The sequence below is a fragment of the Thalia democratica genome, chromosome 7, assembly GCF_965202585.1.
Source record: "Thalia democratica chromosome 7, ktThaDemo2.hap1.1, whole genome shotgun sequence".
Lineage (NCBI taxonomy): Eukaryota > Metazoa > Chordata > Thaliacea > Salpida > Salpidae > Thalia > Thalia democratica.
This window is the reverse complement of record NC_139171.1, coordinates 49,829,167-49,854,239: the sequence shown is the minus strand read 5'-3', so window position 1 is coordinate 49,854,239 and position 25,073 is coordinate 49,829,167. Positions and strand designations below refer to the sequence as shown.

Here is a 25,073-nt window from a genome sequence, read left to right as displayed (position 1 = left end):
GGTAAAGTGTTTAAAATCTATTTTTTTTTTTTTTTTTTTGACATTCCAACTTTTTAGAAGCTGCTATTTGTCATTTTTCTATTTTAAACCTTGAATTATTATGGATAATCTTAAAATCTTCAAAGTTTAAATTATTTCTATTAATCATATCTCTGATTATTTAAAACGTCAAAAGTATAATTTATAACTAAGTGTATACAATTAAAAAAGTATTCCCAAAAGTTTACTTTTTTTTTGATGCATTAAAAAAGTGCTTATAACAAACAAATTTATTACTTTTTTTTAACAAATATCAGCTACAGTAAGTTTGGTTTAATGACAAATAGTATTACTGTCAATGGCTCACCAAACTTAATTGATGCTTTTTTTGAAAAACATTCAAACATAAGTGTTTCTTTGTAGTCTTATCTTAAAACTTACATCATGATTTCACATTACATCACTAAATCGTATGACTTTTAATACAAAATGTTATTTTTCACTACTCTCTACCGCAATTTCCGGTACCCACAATTTATCTAATAGCTGTGATACCAATTTGAAAAATATTACCTAAAAGAAACAAAGCTAAACTTGTACTTTTTATTAATAAAAATTTTTAGTAGTTCACTACATACTTTTTGTTGAAATAAATATAATAAAGTAATTTTATCTAGTTTTAGTAAACTTGAACATTATAACTACAGTATTTTTTTAAACTGCGTAATTGTTTTAACAATACTAGGTTATGAATTTATATAACCTAAGCTATGTGAATTAATTTTTATGAGTTTTACTTGCATATTTAGATTTTTCATATAGACAATGATGTAATCTATACATTTAAGCTTTATTTTAGTTATAATATAGGCTATACTAGTTTTAAAGTTTGTTCTCTTCTATCTTACTGAACAAAAATAAAGAATGAATTATGTTCATTTAGTTAACTAGAACTGGCAATACAAAAATATATATAACTGTTTCGTCTTATATCGCAAAAAAAATACATAGGCATACGTATACAACTTTTTCTAGGTCAAACTTATTGCAATCAAAATAAAAATGGCTATAATTTTATTTCTGTTTAATATTAATATATTAATTTCAAAAGCCTTTAAACAGAAAATTTAAAACTAATTATTAAGTTATATGAACAACATATTACTATTAAGAATTACTTATGAATACAACTTTTTCGAGGTCAAACTTATTGCAATCAAAATAAAAATGGCTATAATTTTATTTCTGTTTAATATTAATATATTAATTTCAAAAGCCTTTAAACAGAAAATTTAAAACTAATTATTAAGTTATATGAACAACATATTACTTTTAAGAATTACTTATGAATCTTGAACGAGATATTTTGGACTTTTTTATGACTTAGAAAAATTAGAGTTTAGTGAGATACTTTTTATGATTGAATACAATTTTGCAAATAAGTAATCAGTAAAATAGTTAACATAAAAAGTTTTAAGCTAAACGAAATACTATCATTTGGTAATAAAACTTCCAGACCAACTAATTTTTACAAAATTCTCAAAGTTAAAACAGAAATTTTCAACGTAGTTAAAATTTTAAAAGTGTTTTTATTTGCCATCTGAGTGTAGTTAATCTTGTATTGTAATACTAATGAACCCGAGTGCATAAAAAGCAGTTGATTTATTTTTCTAATGTCTAAGTTACTTGCAATTATTCGAATTACAATTATAGCAACTTTCTTTTTTCAATGTACAGCGTAACGAATTTGAGAACTATGCATTTGTGAAGATGTAGTTAAAACTAAATTTTTGCCGGTCAATCCAGTTCAGTTATATTACCTTTTGCTTTTAATTTCAATCAATAAAAAAGTAAGTAATTTAAACGACTCGTTTTCAGAGCTTACGGTAGTCAAACCTTAATTTGTAAGTATGTTTGTACTAATGTAAGATAAATTTAAAAACAATAACTCTATTGTTTTAATCAAATTTTTTGTTTATTTCAAAATAAGCTCTTATAAAAATAAAAATAAAATGTTGTTTAAATCGCTATTTTAGCAATGAAAAGATTAAGTTTTATATTTGTTTTGTCTAAAGGTTAACGTTTTTTTGTTACAAACTTACTATTCATTACTTTTAAAATCTTATAATATGATTGAAATTTAATCATAAAAAAAAGTTTGTGTCAGTATTAAGACTAAGACAATACAAAACGTGTCTTAAAGTATTTGACCATCCTAACATGCTTTGAGAATATTTAGTTATTTTAAACTCTATAAACATTAATACAAAAAGTTAAACCTACTTGAATTGTTATTGCTTTTTAATGCTGAGTAGACCATAAACCAAAGTGTTTAAATTTTATAATACTTAATAATAATCTTTTCATTAGAACAATGCTAAATGCAGCTAGAAACAAACTTACTTTTGTTATTTACAAACTTTTGAAAGACTGCTTAGAAACCTAAAGTGTCTTTTTCATTTACTAAAATGTATTTTCCATTTTAAATTTTTACTTAAACTAAAATATAAAATTGTTTATATAAATCACGAACTAAACTCTAAAACATAAAAAACTGTCAACAGTATCTTATTGTTTTAAAATTTTTAATACTAAACAAACTAGACACTAATTTTCAAACTACTGTAATATTTTATACCAGAAATACATATGTAGTTTACTCTCTCTTAAAAGGTTTTGTTTACGTCTAGCTTTGTAAAAACAAATTTTTTAAGCGTTTATAATAACCTTAATGCATTAAAAATAAAAGAAATTTTATTCTTGCTTAAATTGATTTAAAACAATCCTTTAAACGAGACTATAAATCAAAACTTTTTATTTCTAGCAATTTATAACGACAAATCGAAAGTTTATATTTTAATTTATTTATTCAAAAATTTATCTTTTTTTAACTTTATCATTTACGTTTTAGGTTTAAATATTTATACCTACTTAAATTCGAACACTAGAACTTAAATAATTTTGCGTAAGCTATCTATACTAACAACTGATGTAAAATACGTCCTGCAACCAATTCTTTTTTACCAAAAGTGTAAAAGTGCAACTAAGTTTAGAAACGTGGTGTTAAATCGGAAACAATCATAAATTTAAAATGTACCGCAATGTCACATCATTATGCTCATAAATACGGCAACGTATAGAAATTTATAATTCGTGTGATGTAATGTATCAGTTATAAATCGTTTCTTAATTTGCGTGGTAATATAATTAGGAAAAATATGTGCAGCGCGGTAATACTATAACACCGCAGCAGTTAAGTAGTTTAATCATTTAGACACGTGGCCCGTGTTATCATCTTTCGTAAAATTTATAAACTCACGCTATTATGTGTTGATAGCACATATTGAAAATACTTCGACAACTGTTCGTCATAAACGTTTTATTTAAAAACAAAATATAACAAAACTCAAAAAAAAAAGACGTCAAGGTAACAAAAATAAAATTAAATAGTAAAGTATTCGACATTGTTCAATTGTATTAGTGATTAGCAGTTAATAAACTAAGTTTTATAACGTATAAATACATTAAGGATGTGTTTTTTCATAAGAGCAAATTTCTATTTGAGAAAGTGTTTTTATGCTTGTGTTAAAAAACCTTTATTTAAAAATTATTTATAAAATAAAATGGAAGTTTTAGTTTAAAAAGCAAAAGAGGATATACAAAACATTAAAATTTGTATAGGATTCAATAAAATTATTTCTCAGGAAAGCGAAAATAAATGTTACAAACGTTTAAAGCACTTAATCTCATTCTACTTGAAACAACTACATTTTTTTAATTTTTCTAGAAGACAAAACATTCTTTATGTTGTAAATGTTTGAGCAGTCCAGATTTATTTTTTTTACTCGAAAATAATTAATACAGTGTTCAATCTTCGTTTTGTTTATTAACCGTCACCAGCCTTGGTTCGACAACAAAATTGAAGTGCTTTCTAACTTTTCCTGATATGGAGTAAAATTTTTCCGATTTGTGTTGTGACAGTTGACTGACTATGTTGTTTGCGGCCAGTACCTTCGTTTTATTTCAAATTATTTAAGCTTACACATATGTCTTTTTTATAAAACTGTGACGTTTAAAATTTCTATATTAAAGTAGTTCAATGGAAAAAATATTTTTTTTATTCAGAGTTTTGTATTACTTGAAAATTTTATAACTAAAGCCATCATCTAAATGTTAATCTAAGATTAAATTACTGAATTTTAACATTTAAACACTTTGTTTCTGAGAACCGAAATATGTAAAAACTTCAAAACTTTTAATAAGTCAAACCATGTTGTATTCAAAACACCGATCTAACCTTCGGCCAAAAGGAAAATGGTTCTCTTCGAAGACTTTTCAGAATTTTCGTCGAGAGTTTTCCAAAATTGTAGGGGTTTTTGCGGTCTCCGATGGCCAAAAGTGAGTACTTAGACGGTAATCTGCGCTTTTGAAACTCTTCTGTCAGTTTGTAAGAGAAGCTTTGGTCGGCGATGATAAAAATGTGGTCTGCTTGGCAACTGCTTAGATCATCGAATATCTCTTCAGGACTGTATTTCTCTTCCTTATCGGCCTGTTTCAAACAACAGATAAAGTTTAATTGTATTTACTACCAAACTCAATTTCAAAAGTATAGAATTATTTCTTACAAAACTTCAATACTTATATAACTTATTTATTACTATCATAAATAAAACTTACAATTCCGTTATGGTTTCCATCCCACATTAAAACGCTGCCGTCTTCTAGTGTGGGACCGTTCAAATAAACGACAAACGATTTGACGCAAGAGCTTTGGCATACATTTTTCAAATACGATCTCACGTATCCTTTCTTTACTATTTCAAGTTTGTGCACGTACGGTTTATCGACTGTAAATATTTCTTTTTATTAAGTATCAATATTACCTGCAGTATTTACAGTAACTATAAAAAGATTTAGGTACTTCAAACTAAACTTTAAAGACATTTAAAAAAAAACGTACGTTTTGAATGTCTAGAAAAAAATTTTAAGCAACTTATTCTATTCTTTTGTTTTAGATTACCAACATAAAATCAATCTTACTTGAAATGGTGGAATTAAAGAAAACTTTGATGTTTTCTTCTTTGAAGGATGCCTTCATCAGCTTCTTATAAACATTGTACAAGTTGAGCTCGTGTTTTGATAATGCGGCGTTCTCGTTCCAACCTCCGAACAACGTCACTGCCTGGTTGCTCTTCCTACTTTCAGATTCGCACTGTATTGGCTGTGCAAATTTGTCATAAATATTTTTCTGCGGTCGAACAACAGATGCATTGATTTTTTTTTTTTTTGATTTTTACTTTTAATCCTTAATATGAATTTAGAAAACATGTTTTATGGATGATTACGATTAAAAACTTGATTTAAAACTTTTTCGTTAATTAAGGAATTATAATAATATTTATTTTAAGCACAAGATACGAAGTATTTTTTGCTAAAAAAACTTCTGTTTTGTTAGCATAAAACTAGACACTCTATCAGTGATCAAATTTAAAATAAAATAATTTGAAATAAAAAAAGAGCATATATATTTAAGAGAAAATTAATTTTTCAAATTATAAATTTATTAATTATTTATGATTTATAAATTATAAAAAAAACTTAGGTAATTATCTTATAAAATTCTAAACTTAAACTTCATTCTTTATAACTATTAAAGCTTGTATAGTTTTTCACAGCTATAACATTAAAAATAAATCGATACTAATGAAAAATATCTTATTATTTTTATACACACGAAATAAAAACATACATTAATTATTAGTGAAAAACAATGTTGAACTTTAAGATAACATCTACACCTGATTTTTTTAAAGATAAAACTGAATTTTTATATTTAAAGTTTATCTAATTCTATATTAAACAAAACAAAACATTTACCTTGTAACATTTTTCTATTGGCTGACCTTCCTTGCAAGGGTCGGAAGGCTGTCCAAGGTCAACTGTCCACGTTTCTTCGGGGCAAAACGCAAAAGGCTTCATCAAATCGCACCGCAGGATCTGTGTCTTTGCGCCGGCTGTAATATTTAAAATAATAAATAATGGTTATTTAATTAAATTGAAAAGTTGTTATATTTGTTTTAATTAATAATCTAGAAAATTTTAGCAAATGTTCGAAATACTTAGAATCGCTAAAACTTACATTTTTCGTACGTTTCAGTTGAGTAAACCAATGGCAGGTGGTATTCTTCGCATTTTTCGTTGAACCTACAGCTTTTGCTTCCGTCTAACGAAGTCCTTAGGCAAAATCTACCTTCTGTAAACATTTTTACCATTTTTTACTATCTTAGATATATTATAGTTTAATACTTTTTCGTTTATAATTTACAAAGTCTGATTGCAAAAACCGGCTTACTTTCAATCGGTTTACCGCCGTTCTTTCTGCATTCGCTTTTGTTGCTAGTTTTAAACAGATACATCATCAACAACGGATGACCGAATCCCTTATCTGACATCACGTCGACAGCAACAACTGCATGAAAAGTGTCTTTACTTTTCCTACCGTCGGGAAAAATCTGTTTGTTGATGGTTAAAATTACCAAGTTGAAACACAGCTTTTTACTTTGTTTAATTATTTTATTTTTGATAACATACAGAATATTTATTGACAACATGCATTTTTTCTTAAATAAAGAAATCAACTTTGAAACTGCTTTAATTTAGATTATTTAAACTAAGCAATAGCTCTACTAACAACATTGAGGTCATCAAATTGCAAAGTGTATGCTGTATATATTGTCATGTTAGAAAAGGGGGTTGTCTTGAAAATGTTGCAGTACGATGAAAAATAGTTTTCTTCTGTATTGTTGCCACAGTCTAAGTTTCGAATGTGTTTCTGTGAGTATAAATTAAAAGTTGATTGTGATTTTTTCAAATGTAAACTATAAAACTGTATTTACTTTGAAAAATGTTTTACTTATTTTTTAAGCTTTAATTTTTGTGTTTTTTAAACTATAAAGCATAAACATTTTAAATTTTTATGAGAAGCATTTCAACATTTACAAAACGATTAAAATGTGAAACTAGAGCAACATAACTTTTCGACGAAAAAAAACTTACTATAACTTTTTTTTCAAAATTTTGTCAAAACACTTTATTCCTTCATAAAAACGAAAACACACAACCTACCTTGACGTAATAGAACATGTCCCAGTAGTCGACGAAGGGGGTGGAGGGTGTGGGGTGAACCCTCGGGTACAGGGCGTCGAACAAGTCCTCGTACTCGTCGAAGTCGATGTACCCGTCCTCGTTGGCGTCCACTTCGAAGGGAAGGTGGCTCACCGACTCCAGGAAGTCCTCGTCCGGTTTGAATGGCTTGTAGGCTCCGTGTGGGGCAGAGCGGGCCAGGACGACCAGCGTTGCGACGAAAAATAGGTTTTGCATTTTTAATTGTTTGTTTTTAAGGTATTCTGCAAAAAAAAATATTTGTTAACAAAGTTTGTTGCTACGCTGAAAAGAATTCTACAGAAGTACTCTTATTTGTTGGACTTAAATAGCACATGATATGCCATTTTATGTTAGTTTTTTTTATCAAACTATTTTCTAACATCTACAGTTTTCGTTAGTGTATAAAACAACAAAAATGTTTAATATTGCGACTTTATACGAAGCTCATAACTGCTTCTCTCGCCCGCGCGCCCCCTTCTTTCCTTCTTCTAATTTTTTTCTTTCTATATCAATATTTTGCAAAACTAGCGCTCGTGTGTTTGTTATTACTTAATTGGTACATCCGGAACATGTAAATGCTTATAGTCACCTCGAGCACAACAAGCCTTCAGCTATGTGAACCGGAAGAAATGTAAATAAGTTGCTACCTGATTTAATGCTGCTTAACTCATGCACGCTTTTTGAGATCGCACTCTTATCTGACTGCTCTCGTACCAAAACGTCTGAGAGTTAAAGATTAATAACCAATAGATTTAATTGCAAAAAGCTACAGTTTTATTTACAACACTGTATTGCACATACAAAACTACAAGTCGAACAGTTTAAAAAACAAAGTTTCAAGCCTTAAAGATTATTGGTTTGAAATATCCAACTTACTTAAACCTAAGTAGAATGTTATACTTTTTTGACAACTAAAATGTTTATATCAAGTTTTAATTGTTAGTTTGTTTTGAAATATTTAAAAACAAAATTAGCAAACTAAATCATAGTCAATGCGTAGAAGAGTTACTTAGGAATATTCCTAAACGAAATTGATAGTGGGGTATATATTTTAAGTTAATAGTCTTAACACTGTTAAATTATATAAACAAAGTATTTTAAAACGTTTAGAATATTGTTTATTCAGTTATTATTCAATTTTTCGGTGTTATTAAATATGGATGACAACATAAAAATCCAGACATATAATTTTTAGTTATCCCTTTTACTATATTTAAAAAGTAAATAGTTGTTATCTATTACAAATAATTTAACTAATACCTTATCAATAACTCTTCACTATATTTAATTTTTAAAGAAATTATGTAAAAATAGAGCTGTTATGATAAAAGTATGCAACTTGTCAAGATTTTTACTTTACAAAGATATATTAAAATGTTTCCAAAAAAACTAAGATTTTGTAAAACCATTAAGTATATTTTGTGCTACTTATATACAATTTATTAATTTGTTCGGTGTTTAATAGAAGATATTATATAACAAAAATTCTAGTTTTAACCATTAAAGAAAAAAAGGGGTCTTTATTTTCAAACTAAACTTGTGTATTTAGTTTGTTAACAATAAAAAGATTCATTTAAGGCTTTGTTTTGAAAGTATAGGATAAAATTATTTTGTAAACTTTTTGCACCTAACGTCACTTCCCAAAAAGTTTTACTCTGTTTTTCTGGGTGTATTCTAAATTTTAAAAAAGCTGCTTAAAAGTTGTTATATAAATATTATAACGGAAGCAAATGACTTTTGCACGGGCGACACCTCGGCACGAGCTAGTTAATTAGTTATTGTTTTAGATAAACACGATAAGCTTTACTATAAGCCAGGATTAATGTAACACCTGTTGAAGGAGACACTTGTGCAAAACTGACACATTGTTTTTTGAATATGATTGCAGAAAATAATAAATTTTCTATTTTATGGTTTATGTGATGGAAATACTTGAACGTATTTTTATCCACCAACAAAAACTTTTTCGGTTCGATTAATTAGCTCTAAAGTAGCATATTTTTGTGCTAAATGCTTAATCTTGTTATGGTACTTTAATGTATTTAAATACAGTTTATGTATAAAAATAGAGAAATTCTCAATTTAGCGTATTTTTCATAAAACAAAGTATTAAAAAGCTGAACTAGGGGGTGCTTTTATTAAACCTTATTGCTTAATTGAGTGTTGTTTTAGTTACGTCGTTTTACTGAAAAACATATTTAATTAAGCACTTACTTATTAGTGGTACATAAATTGTATTTATAATTTTCTTTTTCTTCCTAAAGGATAATTTATTGCAAGTTAAGAGTTTCATTAAAATCTACATGGTAGATATTTTTATTATGAAAATTAAAATAAAAACATTTTATAATTTTTTGTTTTTTATGTAAGATTTATAAGTTTTCAATTATTCAACCCACTCTACGTATAAAAATAAGTTGTACGCAAATAAATTCATAATATTTAAAACGATCTCACTCATCAAAATATATTAATCTAGTTATAACTCGGAAAAACTATATATATGTGTAGTAATTGTTCAGTAACTTGTTTTTTTATTTATTTAGTATGCTTCTTGAATATACAACAACACAAAGTACACAATATTTAAAATATACTTAAAGTTAAAACTAGTGATGACCGGACCCACAATTTCGGGTCCGGCCGGACCCGGATCCGGACTTTTTTTTTCAAGTTAGAATCCGGCCGGAACCGGACCCGGACTTTTTTTTCAAATTAGAATCCGGCCGGAACCGGACCCGGACTTTTTTTTCAAATTAGAATCCGGCCGGATCCGGACCCGGACTTTTTTGTCAAATTAGAATCCGGCCGGATCCGGATATCAGACAAAAATGGCAATATCCGGCCGGACCCGGACCCGGATAGTGAGTCCGCTACATCACTAGTATAAACTAGCCTGAGTCAGAATGAGGTTTTTAAAAACTGAAAAAAAGAACTTTAATATATTAATAAGTAGAACAGCTAGCCACAAGGTTTACAAATTTAGGTGTAATTTACAATAAAAAATCTGAAATCAAGTTCTTGAACAAAATACACTAGAAAATTACCAAATATTGAAATCTGGAACAGCTCAAACTCATTGAAAATTTAAAAGAAAACTAGCCTGAGTTTTTATAAAAAACTAAACTAGCCTGAGGCAGTCCAAGAGTTTCTAAAATTCCCAAAAATTTTCAAACTAGCAGGGTTGCCACTGTTTAAGTCAATAAAACTAGCTAGAGTGAGTATAAACAAGCCTGAATCAGAATGAGGTTTTTAAAAACTGAAAAAATTATTTTAATCTAATAGTCAGTAGAACAGCTAGCAAAGGTTGACAATTTGGTAGTAAAGTTGTGGACTGATTGTGGTACGTTTAACTTATTAGTGCTACCCATTATAATTAAATTCTACCTTATATAATTTACATCTAACAAATACTAAATTCTAACTGAGACTACTTTCTATAATCAGACACGACAGTTTTGAGTGATGAATCTTTTATATAAAACACAACAAGAAATACTAGCATATACAAAATTATTAATTACTTTGGTAACACTTTAAAAACTGGAAGCTATTTAAATCTATATCAAAAGACTTGAAACAATAAACTAAAAATTAAATAAAAATTTTAGCAAACAAGAAACTGTAAAATTTTTAATAGATTATTAAACTATAAACCTGGCTTAAATATTTAAACAATTAAACACCAGTTGAAATATTCACTTTCAAAACAAAACACTACTTTTAATAAGCATTCACAAAAAAGTTCAAGATATTTTATTGCTTCAAGCTGCACACCAAACTAACTAACTGCTTACAAACAAACTGCCTGTCATGTTCTGATGTTTTGTTGCATCAGTATTTAGTTTGAAACTTTTCGTCATATGATTCTCATTGGCTCGTACATTCAACCGTATTAACTCTAAATATTCTCTGAGCTCAACTTTAAACAATAAATAATGCAAGTATTCATTCCAAAGTTTTCAATTTATGTTGCATTTATGAAATGTTTATTTCGTAGTTTAAATGTAAACAAATGTAAATTAGTCCCGTGTACAAAATGAGCCAATCACGGTAGGTGTTAAATTTTAACTGACGAAAATGACTCTTATTAATTTACAAAGGGTTTGTTTTTGAAAAAATACTTTTCAGTATGCTATTTTTTACTAATTATATCCGGGTCCGGCCGGATCCTAACAGAGATCCGGCCGGACCCGGACCCGGACTTTTTTTTCAAATTAGAATCCGGCCGGAACCGGACCCGGACTTTTTTTTTAAATTAGAATCCGGCCGGAACCGGATCCGGACTTTTTTTTCAAATTAGAGTCCGGCCGGATCCGGATATCAGACAAAAATGGCAATATCCGGCCGGACCCGGACCCGGATAGTGAGTCCGGTACATCACTAGTTAAAACCAAAAAATTCTTACCAAAATAGTATCTAAACAAAACAATTTTAGAATAAAACTTGTTTATATTTTGAATAAGGATTAAATATTTTAAAAGCTTAATTTTTTAACAATCAAAACTAAGTTTTCAGTAAATTGATATTTTTCCTATAAAAATTGATCAATAACTTACAGACTGATGATACATTACAGCTTTTATAGCTAGGTTTATAAGCATACTGCCTTTAACTTTTAAACTATTAATATTTGGTTGATTTTATTTTATTTAGGTCTTAACTGGGAAAAAGCTGGTGTATTAATTCAGTCACCAAGCAAAAATTTGGCTTTAAGTTAATCTAGATAGTTTAATCATTCAACAATGAACCAGAAACGTACATAAATAACTGTTTGCTTTTATTTTTAATACAGATTGGTCTAGTTTATTTCTAAAGCATCAAGCAATGTAATTGGCTAACTTTGTAGTTAAAAGGCTTTTAAACTTTGTTTTAATTACCACCACTTTGATTTTTTTAGTTTCTCAGCTGTGATTAAATGTGATTTTACATTAAGCTTTTAACAATAAAAACACTTTTTTGCTTTGAATAATAATAAAGCTCAATAATTTAAAAGTACAAATACTTTCAATACTTTTAAAAACATGTTTTTAACCTTTTTGCTTTTAGTTTTAATAGAAAAACTAACTTAAAAAAATACTAGCTTTAAACTTTATCGTTACAAAACATGTATAAAACTATGTTTTTGATATTTAAACCTAAGATATTGTTTAAAAATATATTTTACCAGTTAAACTTTGTACCTAATCTTAATTAAATACTTTTAACTGAACAGTTTTTGTTTACATACGTTTTTAGTAAATAATTTAGAGAAAAAAATTTTTAACCTTATTAACCACATAGTTTATTAGTTTTAAAAACTTTATACTTTTAGGCTGTCATAAATTAAGTAAAATTATACATTCCGAACTGTTTTCTTATAATCTTGTTTAAATCGACTGTATTTAAACTTTGTTTATTTTGATTTATACTGACTTATTTTTAGACATATTTTGAATGTATAATTAAAAAAAAGAATTTTGAAACATAATTTTATTATGATTTTTGTGATTTAATATTGCTATTATAGTGATTTAATACTTTTGTTTTTAATTAATAAATAGATTATATACTAATGCACTTATATAAGACCAATTTACGTAAACTATCGATGAAACTTGATAAATTTTATTTTCGTAATAATAAAATATTTACTATAAATACAGTATATATTTTTAAATGTAAAAATATTAGTTTAGTACATTGTTAATAAAGTTTAACTTACAGTATTTGTAGAAAACCTTTTTTACTATAACTTTTTAATACTTATAAAGTTTTTTTAATTGGTATTTAAAATTCTACACGGTTGAAACGTTTTCAATTAATAACATTGTAAGTTATAATGTTTTTTGCTACCTTAAATATCTACCGAAAATAAAAATATTGCAAACGTTAAAGAAACAATGTTTTACTTTAACAAATTTCTTAAGAAATTTTCGTCTTTTATAAAGAAATATAAAAAACCAGGTATTAACTTTTTAAAATGGATGTTGTGAAACATTTCTTAAATGTACTTTTTTTTAGATCAATTTAATTTCCTAATGATAATAATTTTTTTGTATTACATAAAAGAATAGATTTATAATAAAAAACATCATCAACGACTAGTTTTAAGTAATCTTCACAAGTATGTTTTTATTCAACTTGTAGTAAATTTTTAACTGTGTTTAACAAAAATAACTTATATGTTATATATAAAACAATTAGAAAATAGTTATGACGTATGCTAATTGTAAGGTTGGTAGAAAATGTTTAACAACTGAACTACAAAACTATATCTAATTTTTTTTTCACAACAGAAGCGCATAAGTAGTAAAAATAATCAAACGCATTTATTAGGAAGCTACACATTTTCGTTACCTTTTGAAAATATTTGTGAAGCAAAACGAGGTCAAAAGTTTATTTTAAGGGCAAAAAACGCCAGTATGTTGTAAAACGTGAATGTTTTGTAAATTATTAGCGTTTAAATTTCAATGGTTTCCATCCATTTCAAAATAACGAAATACTTCAAATATACTTTTAAGTTGTAAAACAGTTTACTAAGCCTTCATCTCTGTAGACTTTATAAACTTTTTATACTTTTTTAAAAATAATTAATTACATACATGTTATTGACTTTCTATTGTAAATACTAAATTTTGTTGAAAAGTTTGCGGTTTGTATAAGTTAGCTTTAAGGGAATTTGAATAAATCATACTTTATATCTATAAGGAATTCAATTGTGCAATTTTCTGCTTTTATAAGATTAGACTTCAGTTATAATACCTTGTTACTTTTGCTATTTTTATGATTTCTTTAAAAAAAAAGAAGGAAAATTGTATTTCTTGCCATAGACAAGCTGTTGAAAATTAGTCAAAATTACATAAACTACTGTAAAAATATTCTCTAGTAAAAGTCATCATTCTACAATTATAAAAAAAGTTAAAAAAAAATTGTTTTCAAATTACCAACTGAACTATTAAAAAAAAATTGTACGACAATTACATTTTATAAACACAACAGTTTCTTGTTGGTCCTATCGTAAACATTTTTAAACAATTTCAAGAATATTAGAGTTTTTTGTTACCAAAATTTCAATTGTTAAGTTTTCGGTAGTAATGCTTGGGTGAATGCAGACTTTTTTTTTATTAAACTATAATACAGTACATCCTCGCTTACTTGTCCCCTGCTTATCCGGTTCCTCACTAATCCGGCCGATTTCAGTCGAGAAGTAGGTTTAATTAATTCAGCTACACTCCATGTATTTAGAGCAAAAATTTAAATTCCGTAATAAATACAACAAGCTAGTAATAAATACGATTTGGTTCGTTTTCGCTAAACTAATTCTAAACTTTGTCAAAATTTTGTTTCGTTTTTTTTGTTTAATTGTTTTCATTGATGGAAGAAATTTAAACAAATTAAATTAACAAAAAGTTTGTAAGGTTTTATTATATGTATTGCTCAATATAAAACAGATCGATCATCTAAAAAAAGGTTTTGTTATTATTCGGCCAAATGTCAATCCGGCCATAATCACAAAAAAATCTTGCCCGAATTAGCGAGGATGCACTGTAATTGATGTAAAATGTTTTAAACAATTAATCATTAGTAATTATCTTGTTTGCAAGCCCTTTTAGTCAATTTTTTGAACTTGAAATACTATGAGAATTAAATAACTTTGACAAAAAACTTACAAACTTAATAATAATATGGACAAAAACTAGAAAATTTATAGCTAAATAAGGAATTATCAAATTAATATTGATACTAATATATAAAAAATAGAAAATATAAACAATAAAAATAGTTTGGCTTTTGAAAATAATCCACTACTACTTTAAAACTCAGCAACAAAACTACTAGCTTAAACTAAGTTAAATAAAAATTATATTTTGTTAAGATGTTATTTAAAATAAATATGCTTACATATAAGCTAGTTATAATAAAAGTTTCTCAGCTATGTTTGATGACTTCCTTTGAAAATATTATTTTAATACTTATTTCAATAGTTATGTTTTTGGAAATGAATTGGACTTTGTTAGAATAAATAAAAATTTAACATTTATCTTTTAGTGTCAGCTAGAAATCATAGGAGTTACTAATGGCGATAACAGCGTAAAATTGATCAATCAAAATAAAATAACAAAACCATTCAATATATGTTTTCGCTGTAAAAATTTTGCGGAAGCATAAGTAGGTGTAACCAAAACATAATATGTTTATTCAGTTAATTAAATTTTACTAACAACAATAGTCTGAAGCTTTTTTTTTTGAGTATCATTAGCATTGTGAGACGTATAAAGTGCTTTCTCAAAACGATTAGAGTTTTATTTAAACGTTACAAAAGCTTAAGTATGCAAAGCCATAACTTTTTATTATACGTGAATCTTAACTACAAGAAAACTAAGTAAAGTTTGATAGTTTATACTTTTATATAACTTTACTAAAACATTTTACATTATGAGATGTTTATAAGCAAGGAATAGTAATTGATTAGAACTAAAACCTTCAAAAAAGATAAATTTACTAATTATAAGATTGTTAATGGTTTACATCGAAATCTAAACATATTGAAAACAGTCAAGTTGAATTCAAGTATTTTCTGTCAAGAATTAATTTAAAACAGAGTTTCAAAAAATTAAAAATTATCGCACCAAGCTCTTAATTTCTTACTTTTTAATAGAAAATATTTTAAACAAAAGTTATTTGTTTTAACATATTTTTAATAATTAAGCATTTTAACTAATTCACTTTTATACTTTGTAATGTTCAAGCCTAATAAAGAAAATCCAATAAAACTATGGTTTAATTTTAAAACTAGTATTATTGAATATGAAAAAAAAATACCTTAATTTTAAAACACTTCTGTAAGTGTTGGTGAGGCGAATTGCTAAAAGAATAGCCACTATTTTGTAGACCTTAAACTGCTGAAAATATGACTTTGACTGCAAAATTTTTAATTGTTTACTTGAACGTAAACTCAAGAAAAATTTATATTGTCAGAAAGAATACAACATATCAGTGTTTCTTAAGATAGTGCAAATCTTTAATAAAAATAAAATTATTTAAAAAAAAACTAGGTATGAGAGTACAAGTTTACACTACTTGTGACTTCGTTTTAGTTGTTTTTACTTTAAAATTTTGTTATTGCTTAATTTTTGTTTTGGTTTGAGCATTATTATTTTACCACATAATTTTGTAATTTATTCATTTTAAAATTGCTTTCTATTTAAAATAAATGTAAATTTTAGAACTATATACCAGATGTGGTTTAAAACAGCTGAAAACTATTGTTGACCCAACACATTCTACCGAATTTTTAACTTAAAAGATAGGGTAAAAAATACAAATGTTATAAAAATAATGAAACTTTATTTTTGTTTATAAATTAGACGTCAGCAAACTGCTACCCTTGATTGCTAACTAAAATACATTATTTTAAATCAATGAATCATTTTAAATCATTGCTGCCCGCTGAGAACGTTTATTATATGTAAGGCAGCCTACGAGGTAATTTTCTTGAAAAAATTGGCCTGTAATTTCTGAAAAGTTTTCGACATCTGTAATAAGTGGATTTAAATATTTACACTTTTAATTCACAGCTGTTTATTAAAACCTATTAAATAACGAAAAAACTTATTATAATTGAATATTTTCCGGTTTTCAGTCGTTTAAATAGCATCTCTCCCTTTTATGTATCTAAATAAATTATCTACATTATAACATTAACATTAAGTTTTATTTTTAAAGTTTGTTGCTTTATATTAATTAATTTTAAAAAACATTAAGCTTATGTGCTTTTAATTAAAAAAATTATACATTACCGTCTTGGACAAGTCAGTATCCAAGTGGTATACGACTCGATAACCAAAAGGTTTTTTCGTACACTAACTATATTTAATTAACTGTAATAACTGAATGTAATAACTAAATTTATTGAGTGCTTTTTTTTGTCGTTTAATAATCAATACACTGGACTAATACATATGGTGAACCTAAGAAAGTAAAAATGTATTATTGTCATTTTTATTACCTTATTTCGGTAAGTTGAATTGAACCGACCTTTTGAAACTAATAGAATTGTTATTAAGCAGTTTTCAAATAAAACTTTTGAATAAAATAAAGTTTTCTGTGATTGAGCTTTTAAATTTTTTGTTTTAATATAATAACCTTTATTTTAACAAATCAGTAAGTTTTGCATTTTAAACTTTTCTTTTTTATGCTTAAAAGTAAACAAAATTTGATTCGTCGTTATAATAAAACCATATAATATATTCTAATCATATTAACAGTTTAATTTTTTTTGTAATACCAAGGTGTTTCTACTGCTAGACTTGTTAACTTATTTAGCTAGTTCAATCTATTCTATTTTAGTTTTTTTTTTTTTTCATCTAGTAGTTTGATAAAATTTTCAAAATTGTTTGAAAATCTTTTCTCGGTTTCGAATTTAAAATTATGTTAAAATCCCTTTAAGTTTGTAAAAAATGTACACTCAAAACGAATACTATTATGAGAAACTATAGAAAAAACCTCATTTTAACCTTTTTAGTAGGTGTTAATTAATATTAACAAATTAATTTACATTAAAACATCGGTCCTTTAAAAAGATACCAAATGACTTAATAAGTTTTGCAGCACATAAACGTTATAGTAATGTTCAATGTTATACTAATTATTTTCATGTTTTACTGTAAGAAACTATAAAAAAAGAATAACGTTTTTATGTAAACGTATCACAATACATGCAGTAAATACAAGTTTTTATGATTTCTATTATTAAATTAAATTTAAATAGTTTAAAAATTCAAAAAAAAATTCAACTACTGGTTTTTTTAATATTTTAAACTTACTTTCTTTTAATATTCCCTATATAACTACATTTTAATTATATAAAATATTTCAACGAGGCTTATTAAAACATTTTAAAGCAATACAACTTAAGTATTATTATTTTTTTTTTAGATACTGATTTAAACAATTAAGTTTTTATACTTTACTTGTTTAGTATTTTTTATATAATACATTTAAATTCTTGAAAATTTTCTTAAACACAATTGATTATTTCTATAATTTTAAGATTTTCATTAAAATAAAATAAAAACTTTTTAAAGATTTTAGTATAAACTGCATTGAATATTGTCTTAGTTTTGAAAACAACATTAAGCTCGACATTAGTAAAATTGGAACTTAAAGGAGTTACTAATATCTATATTGGGTGCACGAATATTCAAGTTCTATTATCAAAATTTTAATAAGTAAGAGTTATTTTAGCTATCTATTTTTATTATTACATCAGAAAATAAAAATATTTTACAACCGTAATCTTATTTATTAAACATACACAATCATTTTTGTTTTCTAAAAGTTTATAGAATTTTTTAGATTTAGTTTATATAACTTTCAAAACGTAATGAAGTTCTGTAAACTTTAGTGATTATACTTTTTTTGCTTTATAAACAATTTTTCCCAGGTTTTTATTACCATCATAATTTTATTATTTAGACCTACTTAAGTGTTTTTTTTTCTAATATACATTACTTTTTGAGATATTGCCCCACATACATTTTACGAATTGGAATTATCATGTAACCAACAATTAGAATAGGGTAAAATGATAAATCTAAAAAAAAAATAACAAAACTATCCATAAATTACTAGTTATAAAAAAATTACGTAAGCATTGATTAAGTATAATCAAAACACACGTATTCATTTATTTAACTCAAGAGATGATAATAGATTAAGCGCAGCTTATGAATAACCTAAACAGTAAAACATATAAAATGTTTTCTCGGAAGATTGAAGTCTTTATAAATTTTAACAAAAACTGAAGTATGCAAAGTCATTTCAATTTTTTTTTTAAATTTGATCACAGTTTTAAAAATATAATAAGTAAATTTTTAGAAATGTTATGTTATTTTCCTAAAGGACTTGTTGTTTTAATATGGTTCAAAGTTTTTATTAAAGTATATATTATATACTTAGCATTTTGCAATCACTCCTACCAACTGGGATCCAAACAGGCTTATAATTTCAAAATGTGAAGTGCTCTATCTAATTTATCATAAGAACATTTTTGTTTACTGCTTATATAGTCAATATTTCTTATAAATGTTATGCATCGAACATACTTTTTAACATAAGTTTTTATTTTTGTGCGTTTTTTGGTATTTCTTTATTATGAAAAACAAATCAATCTACTATCAATTAAAAGTTTTCATTGAAACATACATAAGATTTGTATGTTTCAATGAAAACATATTACGCACGAAAGTTGTGTGTACCTTGTTAATTAAAATAATTAATTACTTTTTAGAAGATCGAAATACCCAGTGAAAACTATAAAAAAAACATTTAAAAAATATTAAATAGTATCAAGCACAAAACTTATACAGCTTTAAGTTTTGGATATCAGGTTTTGTTGGCTCATGAATTTTCCTGTCAATTAGTTGAGGTTAGTATTGATACTTCTTTAATGATAATAATAATAGTAATAACAATAGCAATAATAATATCAATAATAGTAATAACAATAGCAATAAAAATAATAATTACAATAATAATAGTGATAATAATAATAATAATATTAATAAAAACAAAAATAATAATAAAAATGATAATAATAAGAATAAAAATTATAATAACAACAATAAAAAAATACTAAAAGTAGTAATAAAATGTTAGTTTTATTGAACCAAAGTTGTTTTTCCAATATTCTTAAAAACATTTTGGTATAAGGACCTGGTTTACGAAAATACCTTTCGGCCATCGAGTCGTATACAAAAATATATTTTTTAATGTAGTACAAACAAGATGTTTTATTAATTTTTTCAAAATTTGTAGCTAAGCAAAAATTTTTAAGTATTAAGTTTTAAAAAATTGTGCAGTTCAGTTTATTCTAAACTTCAAGTTATATCTATCTGTACATCAAAAAAACAAAGAAATCTTTTGAACATCAGTTTAAATTAAAGTTTAGAAACCACTGATATTTTCTTAACACCTGTCGTTTTGAAATTGGTTTAATGGGCTAAGTTTCGCAGCCGCCACCTCAACTTACTGTTACTTAACTTATCATCTATTAAAAGTGTTCTGATCAAAGTTGCCTAAAAGAATTGTTATAAATTTCTTCTTGTGTTTTTTGTAAACCAGAGCCGTTATAAAAAAGTTTTATTACGTTTTGCTGTTTAATATACTTTTTTGTTTTAAATTTGTCAAGATTAGATGCTTGACAAAGTATGTTTGACAAACTACAGCATTTACAATCGCTAGATTTATGCCATACTTAAATTCTGACATCTATGGTCCTGATACACAACTAATGTGCTTTGATTATTTTGCTTGAAGCACTTCATACATTTTTTGTTTTAATGATGTAATAATTCAACTCAAATATTCGAATTATATTCAATTACCACAGTCAGTAGTATATCAAAACATTGGAGTTTCTGCTTCCTACAGAATCAAATCAAACTAGAATGGTTAGTTAACTTTTGTAAATAACAAGTATATGTTATGTATAGAATTATTAATTTAGCAATAGTTTTATGTTTATCAAAAATAGTTTTTTACACTAACATGTATGTAAAACATGTACTATGTAACATTTTTATGGTGAAAATTTGAGTTCACAAATTTAAATAAATTTATCTTTAAAACCATTCAAAAAAATATAAATAATTTAAGTTTAAAATCAAACAAACATTTTTTTTAGTTATAATATAAAAAATTATATGTACCATAGCTAATACATGTTAGTTGTGGGCAGGGTTACCACAAGGTCAGGAAAAGTCAGGAAAAACTGAAAAAAATGACAAAAGTCAGGCAAAAATAGGGATTTTTGAAAAAAATCAGGTTAAGTCAGGAAATTTGACAAAATAAAAAGTTAGATATTGTCACTTCAAATTTACAAAATTCCTTATTTTCTTAAGCTTTCAAATGGTAAAAATATATTAATTTTTTTTTATCAAGACTAAAATTGCAAAAATTTCTTTAAATTTACAAAATTAATTAATATCCAATGCTTTCATCTGGCATAAATTAATAAAATATCCTTTATAAAACTGCAAAATTTTTCAAAACATATTGAACAAGTACCCTACTTGAAAAAGTATTTTTTGTATGCTTTTTAGTATTGATGATCTGTGGCAAGGAAACTTCCATAGTGAAACTGTGATATATACACAAAAGTTTATCTTGCAAAATTTTATAACAAAGTGTTTTTGTTTAAGTAAATAATTAAGTTCTCTATAATTAAGCTATAAGTTTAGTATTTTATATAACAAGTTTATGTGTATACTAAACCTCTTTATAACTTTTTAAAGTTGTTTAAACTTGAATAATAAGTTATAAGAGAGGTATATTCCATGGTAAGTAAACTTATTTGTAATCTTTTATAGAATATCTTTTTCGTTTTTAAAACAAATAAGATTAGACTTATTTGTTACAAATTTTATACTAGATAATAAGAGAAAATATTTTATATAACAGACATATAGTTTACTTTTTTATGTATTTTTTACATTTACTAAAGTATATTCTTTTATAGTTGATTTTTAATTTAAGGATTTTATATTAGATGGATTACGTAGTACTTTATTAAACTAAGTGAACATCCACAGTATTACAATGGTTTTGATAAAAAAATTTATTATTAGATATTATTACCTTCTAGGTTATTTTACAACTTTTATGCTAAGTCTGACTATCTTTTGCTGATAGAGCTGTTTACTGAAAATACATCAATCATACACAGCTGGTTCTGGTGATGTAATGGAAGTTAGATGATTGAGTTCAGCAAAGAAAAAATGTTGTTATAACCTGTCTAAAAATAATATTGAAAACTTTGGATAACTTCAGGTGTTTGATTGTGTGGTTTATATTAAGTTTAAATTAAGAGTTTGATTTAGAAAAGTCCGGAAAATTTTAGTATAAAGTCAGGAAGAGTCTGAAAATTTTTCTCAGCTTGATCTGTGGCAACCATGTGTGGGTTAAGGCTGAAAGTTATGGATAGTTGTTGGAACTGAAATTTTCTACTTTTAGTTATCAATTTTTACCAATGTTTGTCAGCAATGTTATTTTGGATAAGTATCAAATTTGCCTTTAACAACTTATTATTAGTTGTATTTTTGGAAATAACATTGATACATAAACAAAATTTAGCCATAACTGTTTTTAAGTCTAATGCTAACTATGAAAATGTATGAAAAAACTCTTGCAAGATCTTGAAGTTGATCAGAGTAGAACTTTGCAAGATTAAATTCAAGGTGTTGATACATACTAAAAAAATAATTTACTTAGATTGTTAAAGGCATAAGGAGATAAAAGGCTTTTTTTTTACAAAAATTAACATTACTTTTATATTAAAGCTTAGAGTATAAAAATATAAGTTAGTTTTTAAAGATAAGAAAATAACTAATTAAGTTTTTAAATATATAAAAAAAAAGTTTCTAAAACAAATGTATGGACCACAGTTTTTTACTCTAAATTTCCTTGGAAAATCACTTAAAATCTATCAACTCCTTCATTTTTCAAACTATTGACCTCAAGTTTTCAGGAAAAGTTCAAGAAAAAAAAATCTGTTAAAACATTTTGAAAATAAAAACGTCCAAATTAATAAAAACATCTTTTTTTTGAAATAAAAAATTCACTTTTAAAAATTGATAAAATCAGATCAGAATTAAGTTTAAATTAAACTGAGAAGTTTAACAAAGTTAGCTTAAAAACTGTAGGAGAAGATAAATTTTAATGATATACATTTTTTTCTAATTATCTTCGCCCTTCCATAAAAATTCTATTCTATTCTCCAACTTCTTATATCTCAAAAACTTATTTTAAATTAAGAAGCTGTTAAAACCAACAATTAGCTAAGAAGAAGATCTTTTAAACAAGATCAGCATTTATAAAAGTGCCTTACCCCTATGTCTTTAAGTTGTTTTGTTTTTGTAATTTTAGGAAATTTAAGATATGGTGCACTACTTTTGATAGTTACAGTGTGATTGACTCTAAATATCATAAAAATGTTAATTCATTATTAAGGTAAAATAGTGTAGTTTGTTAGCTAATAATTTTTTTACTTTGAGCTTAAATAAAGTAAGATATTCTAGTTTTAAATGTTATTTTAACTACTGGTTAGATATGTAGCTCAAAAAATTAATGTAATAGTCTTTTTTTTGTTAAATAACTCAAGTTTTGTAAATTGTTAATGTCAAATTAATGTATGATTTATTAAACTATGTTCACTCTGTTTATTTTCTTAACTATAAGGTTTTTTAAACTGTTAATGCTTAGAACAATGGTTTTTTCACTTGTATAGAAATAAAAATAGTTTCTGGTTTAAATACATCAATAAAGGTTTTTTCTATGCATAAATTAATAAAAAAATTTCACTATAAAACTATAACCATCATATCCAAAAAAAAAATATTTAGTTCCTTTTATCAAATTTTACTATGTAAATTTTTTAAAGTTTGACAACAGCATTTTCTAAAATTTTCAAGAAACATTTCACAAAAAATGAGGTATTTATCTCAAAAATGTTGGAGATAGATTTTTCTTAATTAGAACTTATAAGGTATAATTCACTGTTTTATTGTCTCCTCCCATGTTAAACCTTTTGTACTCCTTGTCTTTAACTGGCTGTATTTCAAATGTTTTGTTTAAATATGAAAAATCTGTAAAAACCAACTTGTAGCTTACTTAAAGCTTCACGAATTAAGGGCATAAGGGGGTTAATCACCTTTTACACAATTTAGTCTTATTTTATTGAGTTTTAAATAAGCTACAAGCTGCTTTTTACAAATTTTTATATTCAAAATAACTTTTGAGATATAGCAGGTCAAAGTCGGAGACCACAATAGGTTCCTTATGGGGGGCGCAAACTAAAACGGCAAATAACTAGAAATATATCTTCTATGTTTTTTGAGATAAATACCTCAAAATTTCAGGAAATGTTCCTTGCAATATTTAGAAAATTCTGTCGAACAAAATTTAAAAAAACAAAAATTTTATGATAAAAAAACAAAAAGAAACTATTTGAGCTTATCACGGAGCTCTTCATTTTTCACTATTTCTTTCTCTTCTATTTTTGTATGAAGCGTCTTTAAAATTATTTATTTTTGACTGAGCATTGTTTTGCACAAACCAAACTTTTTAAAATCTTTATTTGAAAATTCCTCAATAATACATTTTTAATTATAACTATTTAAACTCTATAATATATAAAACACATGCAGGGTTGTCACAAAACCTGGAAAAACCTTGAATGTTGAACAAAAATCACTAAAAAAACCTGCAATTTTTAATTTCATGTCAAGTAGGAAAATTTTTGACATAAAAAATCTATCCTATAGATAAAATTTTTTTCTCATCACTAAATATTTTTTTTTTAATACACATATAAAGTAGCTTTACAGTGTCTTTTAAATGTTTTTATAGTGTTTAACACAGTTTCTTACCTTAAACTTAACTTTAAACTAAAAATAGACCTAAAAATGTGTACTTTTAAAAACTGGAGGAAATTTTGAAATACTGGAGTAAATTTACCAAAAACATTTGGCAACCCTGCACTTGTTTAAAAACTAAGTTAAAAATTAAAAGTAAACCTGCATAAAATTCACTAGATTTGTAAAAATTTAAACTTGATTTACAACTTTATTTAGGAGTTAATTTAATAACTTTTTAAATATAGTACAAAGTAAAATTTAATTATATACAAGTTTATGTTGTATAAAATTAAATTCAATACTGAAAGAAATAGTTTTTTATTAAGTATTGTAGAAAGTGTTCAAGTTTTTTGGTCAATTTAATCAAATTTTTATGGTTTAATGAAATATGGTTACTACTCGAATGCTTTTCTTAGTTTTACTTAAATTTCTAGCTTAAAAAAAATAAAAATGAAAAGTTTAGAATATTAAGATTATTGAATTCACATATAGTAAAATAAATTAAAATACATTATACCTAGATTACATAAT

At 25.4% G+C, this 25,073-nt stretch overlaps 1 protein-coding gene across 1 annotated transcript; it reads right to left on the bottom strand.

Moving 5' to 3' along the window:
• Positions 1–3,407: 3,407 nt before the first annotated feature.
• Positions 3,408–7,381, bottom strand: LOC145840648 (uncharacterized). The gene is made up of 9 exons (XM_082947968.1): positions 7,105–7,381; positions 6,671–6,811; positions 6,332–6,491; positions 6,119–6,232; positions 5,857–5,993; positions 5,020–5,200; positions 4,657–4,826; positions 4,277–4,528; positions 3,408–3,990 (listed from the first exon to the last, which is right to left on the bottom strand). Exons 1-9 carry the CDS (start codon positions 7,357–7,359, stop codon positions 3,847–3,849), a joined length of 1,554 nt encoding a protein of 517 aa, XP_082804094.1. The 5' UTR covers positions 7,360–7,381; the 3' UTR covers positions 3,408–3,846.
• Between the last annotated feature and the right edge of the window lie 17,692 nt (positions 7,382–25,073).